This window comes from Propithecus coquereli, unplaced genomic scaffold (genome assembly GCF_000956105.1).
Source record: "Propithecus coquereli isolate 6110/MARCELLA unplaced genomic scaffold, Pcoq_1.0 Scaffold265, whole genome shotgun sequence".
In the NCBI taxonomy this organism is placed as follows: Eukaryota; Metazoa; Chordata; class Mammalia; order Primates; family Indriidae; genus Propithecus; species Propithecus coquereli.
The window spans coordinates 648,793-665,844 of NW_012148230.1; the positions used below are offsets into that span (position 1 = coordinate 648,793).

Below are 17,052 nucleotides of genomic sequence, written 5' to 3' on the forward strand. Positions count from 1 at the left end.
CTGTGGGTGAGAAGTCAGCTGAGTTGAGGGAAAAAAAAACAAGGATCCAAAATGCCAAGAGATGCTCCCTGCCAGCATAGACGGTTTTCTGTCTCCAGCTGGAGCTCTAGGAAATTCTCTGGTGTGGTCAGATGTGAGAAGACCACAGAGCCTGGCTGGCTGCCTCCCAGCATGATGTCTTTTAACCACTACGTTGTTGCCCTATGGCTTTAGGTGTCACCAGACTGATGTTTCAATGTGTCTAAAGTGACCCTCAGTGTCCTTTCAAATACCACACTACTGAGCACAGACAGTGCCAAGAAAAAAAGTGCTGTGAATACATAAAATTAGAGAAATGTAAAAGCGTGTGACTGTGTTCTTGGGGTGCAGGGGGGCAGGGAAAACTGCTGAGAGAAGTACCAATATAAATTATTCTTCTTTTAAATTCTTCCTAATCTTTACACATCAGTTTGCATAGGCACAGAAGACAGAAGACACCTTGAGAAATTACAGAAGAAAGTGACATTTGAAAAGTTCACTTTATGATAAAACCACTGACTCACAATCAAAGTTTGGAAGTTGCCTCAAGCCTCTCTCCCAATCACGTTGCATTCGAAACTTCCTGAAGAAGGGATAAACACGTCATTTGTTTTTCCTTCAGCTGGAGCTCTTAAATTCTCGGGAATGAAGAGTAACAGACTGGGGGCCTCTGTCCAAATCCTGGATCAACCTGACGCTCGTTCTTTCCCTGGGCTACCTGAGTTAAGTAGCTTTCTTCTCTCTGTTTCTCCAGGGAAAGATGATGACAATCCTCCTTCCCAGTTAATTCTTTCAAGCTTGTTGGAAAGAGCTGTTAGTTTATATTTTATTCTTTATGCCTGTAAGATCTTGGGATGAAATACTCTCGATAAACCACAAAGCCTATTACTATTTTAAGTACCTGTATCTTCCAGGAGAAGGAACACGCTGGCTCCCCGCAGGAGAAATAAATGGAGTCAGCTTTCTGGCTGGCACACTGTGTTTAGGAAAGAGTAAAAAAAGACACAGATCGTCTCGTTCTGTCTACTGAAGAAAATGCGTCCAGATTTAGTAAAGCAGAGCAGAAATTTTACAGGAGTTTTACTTGTTCCCCACTCTGTGCTACACAAATCATGGGATTTTTTTGTTTTGTTTTGTGTTTTGGTCCAAAGGAACAAGCTCCGGACACCAAATGGAGAGGACACCAGGGTGTGAGGATAAAATGCATCTTCTAGGATGTGTGCGGGAAGAAACATGTTCTTTCTCTGATTTTAGTGTCTTGTTTCATGGCTGTGAAGGAAAGAAAACGACTTTGGCCACCCGCATTCCAAATCGCATGTGCGATTTGAGGGAGCACCTGGCGCTTGTGAACAAAACGACGTGCAAAAATATTTTGTTTTATTTTCCCATTGTAATCTCTCGGCAAGATTTTTTTTTGTCCCTCCCTTTGTGTTCCTGTCAAGATTGACAAGCATCCGTGTGTTACCAAGTGACATGAAGTTCTTGCTTGAATAATCATGACTAAAATCCGGGGTATTTTAAAGCACGTTATTGACTCGGAGAGCCACCCACTAGATTGAATTCTTCTGAATTAATGACGACTGACAGCGTCAGTGAGGTACTTTTACTCCAAATGGTCAGGGCCTCCTGTGTCCCTGCCGTAGCCCCAGTGCTGGCATCTTTGTCCCAGGGCTGTTACGATACTGGTTATGAAGCTAAACAGATTTCTTTCATTAATGTTACAGAAAACCCCATGTTTAGGAATTAAACTCTGAATCAAAAAAAGCAGACAGCAAGAAGAGGAATTGAAAGTTCTTTTTATTTGAAGTGGGTAGCACTACCTTGTTGACCTTCCTTCAGCGTGGATGCCAACGAAAGCCATTGCCGGGAGCGAGATGGCACAACTCCTGGGACACTCAGAATGGAGCAAGGGGTCATTTTCAATGAAGAGTAGTGAAATCATGTTTTACTCTCAGCATGTACTGAGGCTCTTGGGAAGAGAAGGTGACAATCTCTGATGAACATTATTGAAAGGGTCATTATATTGGGATATGCTGAACATGAGGCCTTTGGTCCCGTTTCTTCTCCCTGTTCTAAGTGGTAGCTACAGAAATTCTATATAAAAGGGCTTAGAAACTGCATTCTGTTTGGAAGAGGGGAGTTGGGTAGGTGACTTACCTGGAAGCAGTATTTGCATAGCAAGACTATTGTTTTTAATTAGATACTATTTTTTTTTAAAAGAGTGGCTTGGTTAATCATCTCCCCCATCCCCCAAACCAAATTGAACCCTTGGTGATGCCCTTGACAAATTCCTTGGGCAAAGCAATTCCCTGCCTTTTTAAAAACCTTATGCATTTATTTATCATCTCTGTAAAAAAAACAACACACAACTGATGCAAATTCACTGCTCACAGGGTCCAGCAGTTACAGCTCCATTTAAAAAATAGAATCACATATGTATTTAACCACTGAATTACTTCACTAATATAGCAGAATATATCAAACTAAAAACTGATGGAGAATATTGGCATGATTAGTTATTTATAACGATTTTCAGAAGTATTTGTTTTCCAAAGGGACTGTGCGAAAATCATAATGCTTTTCACAGCATTTTTGCCAATGCTTTCCTGAAGGATGGTTATTATCAGCAGAATATGAAACTAATCTTTGCAAACAATCTCTAAGAAATCGTTTCGCAAACAGTTTCCAAGAAACTGTTAGAATGGTCAATGAACAATTCATCAGAATTATATTAAACTTTTTTATGACACCTAGATTATATACATTCCTGTAAGGGATTCAAATACATACATGTGTGTTTTATTCACCACACGCGTGGAAATCTAGACTCCAACATTTTCCTTATGATTCTTTTTATACAACACCTTAAGATGACTCAAGCATTCCAAATGTTTTGTTACCAAATTAAGTGTAGTTCGTGCAGCACTGCTCATCATCCCATCTCTGGACCAGCCTACTTTCCCATTAGAGTCTGCAGCACTATTGAGAACTACCCTCTTAATCGAGGACTCCCAATTATTTTCAGATTATCTTAGCCCCCATTTTGCCTGTTCTGTACTTTGTCCCATTTCCCTAATGTGTGTGTGTCTGTGTGTGTGTAGCCTTCACCTTTCAGGAGACTTTGGACATCTCACAGCTATCTTCTTATTCTATAAAGCAGAATGTGAAATTGTCATCTTTTCATCCATCACTTTCCCTACTTCCTTAGAGAAAGAAATGATTTCTCTGGACTAATAGCCTCATAATTTGCTCCAGTGACATTCAGATGTTGTCTTAGGTTTTCTGATTTTCACAGTCACCTTTTATAGCTACTGTGAAAATTTACTCCATGAATTTTACCACTCTCTTAAGCCTACAGTGGTTTTTAACTCACCAAGTGTTCTATTTTGTAAGAAGCTCCTCACCCCAATCTGACGATTGTGAAAGGTGATTTCTTTTAACTCAATCTTTCTAATCTTGCAATCCCAAACTTGTTTCACTCACTTTTGTTTTTAAAAAAGTATCTCTCTCTCCTATTACTTATGCATAATATAACTGCTTGAATTTTATATTTTTCTCTATAAATCACTATGTCACGCTTACACATAATGTCCGCCTTACGTTGCAAACTTTAAAAGTACAGATTGTAAACATTAACTTTATTTTGCACAGCACTGAGCACAATGTCATGATCACTTAAATGCTTTTGATGATGATGGTGAAGATGGTAATGATAATGTAATGCTGTTCTGGTTTGAAAATGTCACATAAGTAGTCCAGTACATCTTTTTTTATTAATGTGAGTTGTTTCTCATTCTATAAAGCTGTCATTCTTCATTAGCAAAAAAGGTTACAGTAAGTTATAATTAGTGTTTAGTGCCCTGTCAAATAATTAAGTGTAATAAAAAGCTTTCAATGAGTTTAATGTTAACATGGGGTAATTAAAGCCAAGTCTTGAAATGCATTAGGTGTCTATTATGTCAGATATTTGATGCCTTTTCCCTTTACAGATGAAATTGTCAAATTGTGCTTATAGCAATGTCATCATCAAAGACAAAAACACACATCACTCAGATGCAAAATGGGCTTTGCAGCGCCCAAGAAGGGCAGAATTCAGAAAATCAAAGAAATCTCTTATACAACCATTATTTACAGATAAGGAAACTGAATCTCAAAGATATCATATGACTTGCCCAAGGTCACACAGTGGTAAGTTAATTCTTCCTCGATAGTGAGAATTGAGGTTTGGGGCTGTACTGAAGTGATTATCATTATTACTCATTATTTCTTTCTGAAGTATGTATGCTGGGAAAATGCTTAATTGGTCTTTTTCTTGATGGGGTGAAAAAACTATGTGCAAAGTAAAAGAAAATAGTTTGTGTTTAGCTCCTGTTGTATTTAACAGTTGTTTTAGGTTGCAGGGCTTGTCATAGTGCCTATTTTAAGGCTCGACTACAGAGACCAGGCTGAAATCTGACCATTCTCTCATTAGAATAACTGGAATGCGCCTAGATACTTGGCCATTTCTAACTCTGCATTCCTTGAGCTTCCCAGGCCTTCTCTTGCGCAATGTCGTATTATCTTTCCTGTCCACAAAGATTTTGAAAAATCAGCAGAGTACAAGTAGCCCCTGAAATAAAGGCGTCATTCAAGGAACAAAGAAGTAGAAGGAGGGATCCAATTAAAATGATGAAAATCTTTAATTTTTATTTAGGTATACTTGTACGGACACGTGTATATACAAATACAGATCGTATGGGTTTGTTTGTGTGTGGGTTTTTTTTTTTTTTACATTTTCTTTTACGTTTATATAATGTTAGCATTTCAAAACAGCACTTGATGATAAGTGCAAAGGAACTGCAAAGCAGGGCAGTACAAGCACAGGACCACACGGAGCTGGACTTCACACCCAGACGCACACACAATGAGTGGCTTCAATGCGGTGTCAAGAGTAAGCATGGAAAGCGGATTTTGACTCATGGGTAACCTCCAACATGCCAGCATCTATTAAACTGTACAGACAATGGGAGCAAGCCCATTGTAGGGAGATTTGTCTCACATCCGAGCAGCCCTGGGGCAAATGCATGGGAAAAACTCAGTGATGCCAAACCAGAGACAGACCTGCCCATTCACGGCTCTGAGGGAAAATAAAACATGGGAGGAAGGCGAGAGACAAAAAAATAAACATAACAAGTAAAAACGGGGGAGGGTGTGGGCAAACGGGGGTGTTGGTGGACGTGGTTTTGAAAAGAAAAGCTAGTGACCACAACTCTGAGAGCAATGAATGGAAGGGAGGGAGGAGTTTAAAATCGTTTTTTTTTTAGTTATTTGAAACTAATAAAAATGGCTGCTGCCGTTGCTAAGGCACGGGAGAAAAACAGAGTCCCTGAAAATCCACAGGTACTGGGTGACTCTTCCTTTCACAACGACACAGAGAGGGAAACAACCCCATTTAACCTTCCTAAGCTGACTGGTTTGCAACCATTCCCATGCGTGAGCCAGCTGCACATGATATTGATAAGACTCTTCCTGGGAAAAGATAAAACAGTCAATGAAAACAATCACAAACAGAAAACCAAAGTACAGAACCGTTATTAAATTCCCTAACCCTTTCAAACCAACATGCTGGGGGAGGAGGTGGGCGGGACCACAGGGCTCCAACATCAGACCTTGAAAACATTGAGGACAAAATATTGATCAAAAAGTCATGTTGTTCCAGGTCCCAAGATGATGGAGTCACAAGATTGGGTGGGCGATGACCACACATGAGTCCTGTATGGAGCAGTGTCTCAGCCATTTGTGACTCTTTTCTCAGCCACGGTACATATTGGATGTTTCAAAGCCTCAATGCATGTTTTGTATCCTGAAAGTCTACTGTTCTCACTTACAAAAGACATAAGAATCAAATTAATACTTTATTATCAAACACTATATACAACAGAGGTTGCTAATAATACAGAATTTAAAGAACGCAGGTTTTTTTTTTTTTTTTAACGTTTTACTTTTCTTTCCTTTGCCACCCAAGAAAGTACAGTACAAAACAATAGTCTAATCTAACACGAACTGTTACCTGGTCTATTAAAGGATACACGGTATCCACTAAACAGACAGATCCTTATTTCCCTGCTTCATGTTGCAAAGCCCTTGGCAACCAGGGGCAAAGGTCGCTGGGGTTTGACTAGCTGGGGCTGAGGGGCGGCTATGGCCGCCCTTCAGACTTTTGAGTTGTTCTTGAAATTAAAAGCTGCTACAAAGTTGCATCGACATCCTCCTAAGCCCCCAGAGGATTGTTACACCAGCACAAAAGGCCACCAACACTTTTTAAACAAAATGAAAACGGTCCAACACCAATCATCTTCTTGAAAACTCCATGGCGAGTGCATTAGCCATGATTACGTCACTTATAGGTAGAGAAGCATACTGTCTACTGGCGTGGATAGTCTTGCTATTTTCTTTTTACTTAATTTGCAGGGGCATTAATGGTGAAGTAAAGGGGTCCAATTTCACTGTGAAAAAATGAAAGACAATGGCAGAGAGGGCCATGAGTAATTATTTCATCATTTGTTAGAGGCAAATGCTAGAAAAACCACAGAAGTCACCATTTCTAACATGAGATTAGGACTGCTAATGTAGTTATGACTAACTGGACTCATTATGGGATCATTTGATTTCCTTGTGGTTATAGAACATGCAGTATTATTTTGGTTCTGACTATTGATCCATTTTAGAAGGTATCTTTTCTTCCCCCCCACAGGACCAACAAGCCTGTAACTATTAATCAAAAGAAGTATTTCTGGATATTATCAAGAGAATTGAGCGTATCAATTGTTAAAGGAAAAAGGAATCAAATGCGGTCAACTTTTGTTTCAGTGAAATGGTGGCTGCCTTCTGTGGTAAGACTCTGCCACTCCAGAGACGTTCCTGATGGCAGGGGGGATCGGATTGACCGTATCTGCGAGGCTGGCGACCCCATGCACGTGGTTCCACGTGAGAACAGACTCAGCAGCCACATCCACTCCGAATGGATCAGGTAAGCCCAGACTACATTTCAGCACGTGTACAACTCTCCAGGGTGCAGTACGTTTACAGCTGCCTTTCATTCACATATTTTCCTAATGCAGAACTACTCACAATTTTAAGCAAATTTCCATTCGGTGAAGTCTGAAACTCCCTATTTTTTGTACCTATACGTCTTAAAAAAAATATATATAAAAAAATCCTTATGTTGCTGGAATGCTTTCAATTTTTCACATTTTACATGATCATCACATTTAGTTATTTATTTTTTATTTCGAAAGGCATGGTTTCTATTGGCATGTCGTGCAATAGCAAAAAAGGCTAAATTGCTTTTCCATCGGTCTAACACTTTTCCCTGTCTAGGCTTTGGATTTTAAAGTTCGTTACAGCCCCACCACCAGTAGAAACCCCAGGGCTTGCATTTCCTGGTAATTGATTGGACACGTCCCCTGTTGGCCATGCTAAGATTCCTTAAACAGGGTCATCCTGCTTTGATTCACCTTCTGCCCCACCCCCACAATGAAACAAGATAGCCCCCCATATTTCTAACTGTATCAAGGGATACCACTTTTTCTCACAAGTTTAAATAGGACAAGCATATATACTCACTCTCAGCATAAAGTATATCTAAATAATGTATTTTCTATTCTAGTGGATTTTTAAAAAAATATTTTGTTAAAGTCTTTGGGACTCCATCTTGTTTATCTCCCACAGATAAACACATGTTCCCCCTACGCTTTAGGCTGTGTCAGAAAGGGAAAAAATATAAAATCAACACTTGACGTTTTTTTTTATTCCAAACTTTGGAATTTTATTTCCAAATTTCCCTTTAGCCCTCCCAAGTAGTGCTGACTGACTCTCCTGGTGACAGGGGTTTGCGTCCGAGCCCCTGCGGTCGTGGAGTGTGGAGCAAAACGTAGGTTACGAGGGTGGGAGTCGGGGAAAGGCCACAGCACACTGGCGCTCCAGCAAAGCCAAATCACGTCTCCTCTGGCCACTGAGATCCTTTCCTTGGTACATATCGTCCCCCAGAGGAGCATCCAAAGCTATTCCACTACGCACTCATCAACCCTGGCTTGTCAGCCTTGGGGAAGGTCACTTTATTCATAAAAATGCCTCTTTGAGTTTCTAAAAAAAAAAAAAAAAGTTGTAGCACCATGGTGATCTGTATTCGAATAAAAAAAAAAAATCTGGTGTGCACTGCCCAGTCACCAAAAAAATTAGAGGCACTCACACATACACACCCCCACCAAACATATAGTTTTCTCTGTTTTCACACTTGCTGTATGTTAGCATTCTGTACCCAACCTGCCTCCTGGAAAAAAAAGGCTTCTTTTACAGAGTACAAGTTTTGCTGTCAAGAATGCTTTAAGACAGTCATATTAAAAAAACCCAGTGTCTCAACCTTTTAGAAGCCTGTTCATTTATACACTCCTAGAGGAAATGGTGTAATATTATATCTATTCTTAATACCTCCCCTCTGGACCTGACATGGTGACATGATGCCCTGTGCGATCATCTTACAGTTCTGAACGAGAAGGCATAAATATTGCATAGGAGAGCAAAACCCTCCCGGGCCTCGCCATCACTGGCTGCATCTGCCACTATTCTTCCTTGTCCACATACTGCTGACACAGTGCGCTAACGGAGGTGAGCTCTTAGAGGAGAATGCACAGGAGCTGACAAACCACTGGTGTCACTACGACAACTTGGCATTTTCATCTGGAGTCCATTTAATTTGGGAGGGGTGAGAGAAGTCAAGGGCAAGGGCCGGGGGTGGGGTGAGGGAGGCAGTAACTAGTTTAGCCCCCGCCAGCCCCAAGTTGTTGCTTAGAATTCAGGCTGAAAGAAAGAAAACAAAAATCTGACATCTGCCAAAACCCAATAATAAGTCCCTTCTTAGGATGAGCAGTTCGGTGGATCTCTGGTGTTCCAAGACCCTGATGTTCTCTGTGACAGGTGACGGTAGGAGACTGTGCTATAATGTCAAAAGCATCGCCAGGAGGAACAGTAGGATTGCCAAAAGGCGGCTGGGTATCCTTGGTGTTTGTGCCGCGTTCTCGCCGCGGGATGGCTCGGCTGACTCATGTACGGTGTCATCTGTTCAAATAGAAAGCACACGTTCCAATGAGATTTCACATCCTTAATAACTCTCTTGCAGCAGCCTGCTGTTAACAGACCTCGCCACCCTCTGCAAAGTAGGGTAATGAACCTTGTGCCACCATTGACTTTCATGTCTGCATAATCACTCATTATTTACAGCAAACAAAGAAGAGGCAGAGAAAATTGGACTTCCTCAGCAATATTAATGCTTTCCTTAAAAACGGAGGGGAAAATCTGTGCACACACTGTAACCTTTGGCACGTGAGCTACTTTGGTTTGTTGGCAATCAAACGCCGCTTACACAAACTTGGGATATCTCAGTGTGTTTCTTAAACCTAAGATGCCACGGGAAGGCAAGTAACGTGTGTGGGGGGGATGAGGTAAGGGGCAGTTATGTTGGCATATTAAGGGTTAACCAGAATGCGCTGCCCATTTTCCTTTCTAAAGCTGTTTCACAGGATTAGTGTTGAATGCCCGGTGGTTGGATGCCTAGATGAATTTTCAAATATGAAAAATTAAATGCCAAAACAACAGCATTTTAAATAAACTGTACATAATGCCCAGTAAACTTCAATAAATGGGTGCCCACTGGTTTGCCTACAATGAGGTATCAATTATGGTGCCACTTCCATTACGAACCCTGTACTTCCAGGATTAAATTACTTGAACTCGACTATTTTTATTTTTATCGGGCTGAAGCTCGGCACATAAATTATCAGCATGGATGCAAATTTTCTTCTAAATAAAATGGATTAAGTGAGTTAAGCTTCTTTTATTTAGCTATAAAGTGTTCTGTGAGGTTGCCTCTGACTTTGGATAGCCTTCCTGATCTGCATGATTAACGGGCTTAACTTCGAAACGGGAACTCTGCAGCAATTAGTACCCAAAGATAGGCTGGCGGCCTGCCTACGAGCCACGCTCTGCTCCAGGGCTGCCATCTTCTTCCCTCCACCTGGCCTAACTTGTGCTTTTAGACTAAGTGATCTCCAAATGACACGTTTTTTGGGGCCAACAGCAGGCCTCTGTACAGACTTTTATTTCAGCATCGGGGGAAATTCACGTAGGTGCTCAGCAACTGCCATCTAGTATTCGCTCAATGGTCAATCGGAGCGCATGGTAACAAGTGAGACTCAGCGGTTATTCTCAATTATATTGACCTCAAGGGATAATCCCTAAATATCCCTAATGACCCACCTCAAATCCCTTAATGGGTCAACTGTCCATTACTGTAACACTCATTTATATTTTCCTACCATACAACATGTCATAGTAAGGATGGGTAGGGGCATACTCTTTGCTGGGTAGGGGCATATTCCCTATTATCTGTCCTAAAGTAACTGCTTTTCAGGCTCACAGCCTGGCTTCTCCTTCAGATATGCTCATCTGGGATGTTTCTGTCCAACACATTCATTCCCGACATGAACTAAGAAATAACGTCTTCTCAGCACTGAGTTTTCTGCCCTGCAGTGTTCCTATCTCGGTAGCCTGCCCTCAGGCAGAAGCTGCCACATCCCTCTGTCATACTTGCTCCCCTTTCCTGGACCTTAGCAAACCTGCACAGAGTGGTTTTAGCTGAGGCGACTAGAGAAGGTTAGGAAGCAAGAATGGGAAGATAAACAAACGCAGAGAAAATGTAAAGTCCTGCACAATGTAGCCAAATACTTGCAGACCCTCCCCTTTTCTCTGCTCTTTTTCAGCCTTGTAAATGTATTAATTAAATCTGCAGTTAACAGGAAGTTCTAGTAAAGGCTCTTAATAGCTCTGAAATTAAAATCCAAATCACTTTCTTAAGAGCACCAATATGTTGTCAATCAAAACAATGGGGCACTTCAGGCTTAATTGTGAAAGAATTATAAACCCTGAGGATTCCAGAGTTCATTTTGGAACATCAGTTATATTTATACACCTGAAATTACATCAGCTATTGGGTTCTTCTCCACCTTATTTTTACTAACATATTACACAATCCTTCTCCTTGTATAATTTAGAAGCGTATTGCTAAAAGGTACTCCAGTAGCACTTAGGTACTCGGTGTGAGCATGAAGGGGTCTCCTCACTGCCCCTAGTCCCCTGTATGCTCAGGGAGGGCTGTCCATTACCCCAGGACCACTCAGCACGAGACACAGTGAATGAATCTCACAGGATAACTGAAAGAAAAGCTTTTGTTTTTCATCTATATGCAGCATGAGGCTAAATGTGCCTTTCAGTACTTTAATCACAATCTTTGGAATTAACCCTTCTATAGGCAACCAAGAAATATATATCATCTTGCCCCCATAAGAGAGAATCTGTCCCATCAGGGCATCACAATTCTTCTCTTCTTCCTGCAGCATGCTGTTTCTCATTCAGGATTCTACAAAGCATCCTTTGATTAAAACAGGGACTCAATGTTGGGAGATTCTATGGCCCCCAAGAGTGAAATGAGAAACTGGCTGTCATTTGGGTAAATCTGAGCAATTTCAGAATTCTAAGGAGGAATTCATAAGCAAAATCTATCTCAATGGAAATTACACCAAATATGAAAGAATTTCTAACGCTTGTAATGGTGAACATGGATTGGAAGGAGAAAATGTTCCTCTTCAAAAGCCAAATCAAGTCCTGCCTCCTGACTACAAGATGGGGGTTTCAATGGTTAACTGAGAGAACACTAGTGATATTTTGGAGCATGTTACGTGGCATATGTCTGCCCTGAGATCATCCTGCATCCCTGATGATAGGAAACTGGCAGGCAGAGTGTGCAAGCAAACAAAAAAGACAAATACATTCCAAAGGCAGGTGAATTAGTACACATTGCTGAGATCATGCAGTAGAATCCCTTCAGGCTTGCTGGATTCATAAAGTCTGGGTCTGCACCCAGAACTGGATTCTTTCACTCAGTGCTTCAACCCAGTGGTGAAAAGCTGCAAGTCGGACTGAATTGTTTAAGGAATAAGGTGAGGTAGGTACTCAAATTTGTTATTGTATTCATACTGCCAGGAGTTGTGGCTCGACTTTCTCTTACTTTTTTAGTAAAGATGCTTACCAGCAAGCCCTTAAATATAGTTATGACTGACTCAAGAATCTTTTCCTGTGTGTACACCTATGATCCAGTCCTCAACACACACACACACACACACACACACACACACACACACACACACGCACGCACTTAACTACATTCTGTCAATCTTTTGCAAACTTCCATCAGCTACATGTCTGTAGATTTTGGGCCATCGTGAATTTTAAATGCTCAGTGAAAAAGAGCTTGTTTCCCCAAAGACAGTGAAATATGTTCCTGTATGAAATGACCTTAATATCTTGCATTTTATCATCAGTTGAATTCAAAGATAATTTTCCTAATGGTAGAATAGTGCACAGTGTGCCTCTTCATTACCAGAGAAAAACATGCAATCTGTTTCTAAACAGCCTCTTACTCTCTAGATAGGCAGTGGAGTTTACCTGGGAAAAAAGATCATGGGAAAGATATGTCTACATTCTGCATATTGTGTATCAAAAACTCATAATCCTGGGTAATTTTTGTTTATAACATGCCTTCCTCTGCTGGCCATTCTACTTGTGATTTACTAACAAAGCCAAGAGAGTTAAGTCCTTTGCGAACATCTATACCTCTAGTAGTTGCAAGAGAATACTACTTTGATACTAATGTTGGAACAAGGGTCAAGAAATCTGAAATATTAAACCTGGATCTATCTAACTAGCTATGTGCCATGAACAAGTCTCCTCAGTCATAGAAGGAAGTATGGACTCTGTGGTCTTTAAGGGAGATTCCATTAGACCTGCAGACCCTTCGATGTCCGAAGTCCTCGAGCTTGTGAGGAGTCTGGCACCTTGAAAAGCCACAATAATGTCTCCAGATTTCCAGGACACAATTAAAATGTCTCTGCATCATTCCCTGCAACTTTCTAAGGTGGCTACCTGATCCCTGGAGAGCCACTAAGACCTTTGAGAGCTCATTGTCCCTGCTCTGGGTGAGATGCCTGCCTTGGAAAAACGAGAATGCTTGGGGAAAAAAACTAACTCTTCCTATCAGTTACAACATGAAAGCTATTGTACGTCCTGAGGCACCGCATTTACCCAGGGTGTTTCCCTAAGGCTCATTGACTGTGTAGTCCTGGTAACAATACTCCGAGGATAAAGTGGACCTCAAAACCCTTTAATTTGCAGGACCATAAGAACGAGAAAGTCCTACTACAAAAAGACAAAAATTCTCCATTTACAGAAGGGGGCTCAAACCTCTCTGTGAAGAGAAAATGCTTTTATTTCCCTTAAACTTGGAGATGGTCATGGGAGACAGGTAAGGAACCCAGTGAAGATCTCGAGCAGAGAGAAAAGGACACTACACAGCAAGCAGAGCACCCAGGGGCTCCGAGGCACACTCCTCCATGAGCAGGGGATAGAGCGCGACTGCTCCTCCCAATCAATTTGCATTACAGGGACAGATTGAACTTGTAACCAAATGGAGAGTTTACAGGTTTACATTACCCACAGTATGCTACAAAGTAAATGCTTCAGTGGGTTTGATTTTTCTTCACAGTGGTGGGAAAGTTTGGGTATGTGGAAGTCAATAGTAGAAAACATTTATTTATCCTCAAAATTTACTTTGCCTCAGTAACCAAGGATCACATTTGGCTCGACAAGCTACTGGTACATTTGTGGGAGCAGCAGGTGTGTAAATTTGTGGTGGCAACATGATTACATTTCTCCAGACCGATTACTATTGACAACAACAGCACAAACAATATTGAAATGAAATAAAATGAAATTCCTCAGGTCAGTTCAATGATGCATGTGAATTTCTAAAGAAAACTAAATATGTTGAATTAGTTGCTATTTTGTGTAATAGTCTTATTACTTTAATCCATAGATTTGGACATAATAAAGAAGAAAATTTTGTAAACATATACAATAGAAATGTTTTCTGTCTTACAGGAAAACAGATCCTTTAATATTCACAGTGATTCACCAGCATGCTCTGAGGATATGGTAAAAGGCAGTGAGATTTTAGCATTCTGATGGATTTTTCTATATTAGGATACTGTATTAGATCAAACCCATGTCCAAAAAAGAAAAGTATTTTATCTCACATGCATTACACAAAGATATTGGAGAAATGAGGTAGAACAGAAGTCGTATTAGCATCGCTAGCAATGAGCAAAAGCAGAACGACTATAACATGCAAACATGCAGAGAGGAAGAAAGGAAAAAAAGTACTGAAGCATCAGAGAAATAGATGCACTTGTTAAAAGAGATTCTCTAAGCATACTAACCTGCTGGTTCTAATGAATTTTCTACTTTGTCGTTAACATCGAAAACACGATCATGAACACCTATAGTTTTCATACAGCTATCTATAACAAAAATAGAGATAACAGCCAAATATGTTAGTGAAGACACCCTTAAACTCCCACTTCTTTCTTTTTTTCTTTCTCTCTATTTTTCCTTTTATTTATGTAGAGATTGTTTTACAATCAGTGGCATGTATTCAAATGCCAATAGTGTTCCCGTTTGCTGTGCACGTACAAACAGTCTAAGAAACAACAAGTTAGCAACTGCTGTGTACTTAAATAAAAGCATCATGGAGAATGATGAGAAAAAATATGATGAAAACTAAAACATGGATGTTGATATACAAAAAAGATACCACACAAGATTTAACAGTAAAAAAAGTTTTACCGCCGTGAACCAGACCACACGATAAAGCATGCGCAGTGAAGCCACCCTCTGAAGCTCATTCTACTGAACTTACTTGTTGGTCTCACAAAGACTTTGAGCTTTAGACAGGACCTTCTTCCGTTATCTGGGATTGCAGAAGCTGGGGGCATGGGGGGTGGGTGGAGAAAGAGAAAGAGAAAGAGAGAAAGAGAGAACAACAACAGATTACTCTTCATTTTCACATACAAATGGTCTACCATAAATTCCTTCCTGACCTCAACGCCAGGAACCATTCTCTAATTCTTCCCAAAAGTTAAAACACACAATACTTTTCAGATTGATCTAACCTTTCTTCCATAGAAAGGCTACTTTCATATCCCCATCTTCTCTTTCCAATACAGTAAAGAATCATGCAAGAATGTGGGTAATCTGTGAAAAAAATACTTGGGATTTTTATTTCAAAGGCTCTCCCATTTAACATGATCTGTTATCAATTTTCTCTAAATCAAGAGGATAATGCTGGAGCCCTCCTGCTTTCACAGAGCCACTCCCCTCTGCCACAGGAAAAGGGGCCCAACGGGGGCCCAAGGTGAAAGTGCCGGAAAACCAATAACGGATAGTTCAACGGCAGACTTAAACATGACCTATTTCTGCTGGGCAAAGCAGAGCTTTGTCTGTCTTGGAAGCTTGTCTGTCAGTGCTTTGCAGGTAATTCAATCAGAGGTTTTACTCAGAACTTGGCTCCGCATTCTATATGAGGAGCCCAGCTACTTCCATCGTGCTATTATAAGTACAATATGCTATTCAGAAAGTACTATGTTGCAATGGTACATTTCTTTTCTTTAAAATTTGCCACAGAGAAGGATGGAATTAATACAGCCGGCTTACCAAAACATGACAACATGTTTCAAGTTATAAATCATTTGAGGAAGAAACTTTCTTCTCCTCTTCAAGATAATATGACTGTAAACTTTCCCTACGTTTTGGAAGATTATCTCCCCTCAGTACACACAGCATAATGTCTAAGGGATTTCCAAGGGTGGTTAGATCCTTAACAACCACATATGTTTACTAATGCGTTCTAGAAATGACAAAAATTACAGAAATGAGTGCTGCATACTTTCCTCCCTATGTGTTTGCTTCAAGTGGTTTCTTTGTTCGGGAAAAGCAGATGACATCAATCAAAACACACATGGCTCACAATTAGCTTGGTAATACCCAAAGTGACAAAGAAGAGGGCCAGCATTTGGTGTGCCTTCTCTCTCTTTTATTTTTATTTTTTTATTATTCCTCATGGGGAGCGGAGAAAACAAAAACGCGTATTTTGCAGGTGGGAGGATTCAAGATGCAAACCTCCAAACTAATTTCATGTGAATCTCCTCATGTAACTGTTCTGGAGGAGAATTTATAAATTCACCACCTATATGATGTCAAGCAGTAAAGGACCTCCAGTGCTGCTATTCGACACCTGTTGAAAACTTTTTTAATTTTAAAACAAAAGTATAGAGAAAAAATGGTTTTGGCCCTCCCCATCTCCCCTGGTCGCTCTGACAAGCAGTTAAGAAGTGCTAACAGCTGGCTTTGCTGTAGGCTTTCATTAAATCAAAGTAGGAAAAACTCTCTCTACTGACATTTACAGTAACTAGTGTGTTATTTAGGGCACAATATTTGCACTCTGTGGTTTGATCCAGGAAATGGTGTCCTTCCTGTGGACCCCAACTGCAAATGTGCATGTCACAAATATAGTACACATAGGTGACTCCCATTCATTAGAAAATCCATGGGTTCTTGAGGGAGTGTATGTCTTATTCATGAGGTGGTGTGAAAAAGTGAGACGTGGATGTTTACATTGCTGTTCTGTGGATTTCTGAGCCGAGATGAACTCACTTCAAGCCTCCTGAACTTGATTTGCCACACGCAAATAGCTGACTTTGCAGACGACATTGCAAGATAAACAGGCTCAAGGCAGAATCAAATGGTTAATTGTTTTAGTGAGGAGCTTCTTGGGTTTAGCTCAGGTTTTCAGATTTTTATTTAGGAGAAATAAATCCAGGACATAAAAATCAGTGTAGGGCACATGGGAATAACTGAACAGCAGCAAAAGCTAAGCCATCCAGGAAAAAACTGGAGAGTTCTCTCACCAGCTCTCAAGGAGGGACGTTAGCTTGAGCTACCGCATAAGCTACATTTTTCTGTGAATTAAAACTCTCAAATGCATTTATACTGATAGAAAATATAAAATAAAAACCTCTCTTCCCCATCAGCCTGTCCCATAACCTCTTC

The 17,052-nt window shown here is 40.5% G+C and overlaps 1 protein-coding gene across 1 annotated transcript in view; it reads right to left on the reverse strand.

The window, feature by feature from the left end:
- Positions 1-4,673: 4,673 nt before the first annotated feature.
- Positions 4,674-17,052, reverse strand: part of EFNA5 (ephrin-A5) — a 280,580-nt gene continuing 268,201 nt past the window's right edge. The window contains exons 3-5 of the mRNA XM_012647370.1: positions 14,864-14,929; positions 14,385-14,465; positions 4,674-9,114 (exon numbers count right to left, since the gene is read on the reverse strand). Coding sequence (XP_012502824.1) covers positions 8,993-9,114; positions 14,385-14,465; positions 14,864-14,929 — 269 coding nt within the window. The 3' untranslated portion in view covers positions 4,674-8,992. The remainder of the gene's footprint in view (positions 9,115-14,384; positions 14,466-14,863; positions 14,930-17,052) is intronic.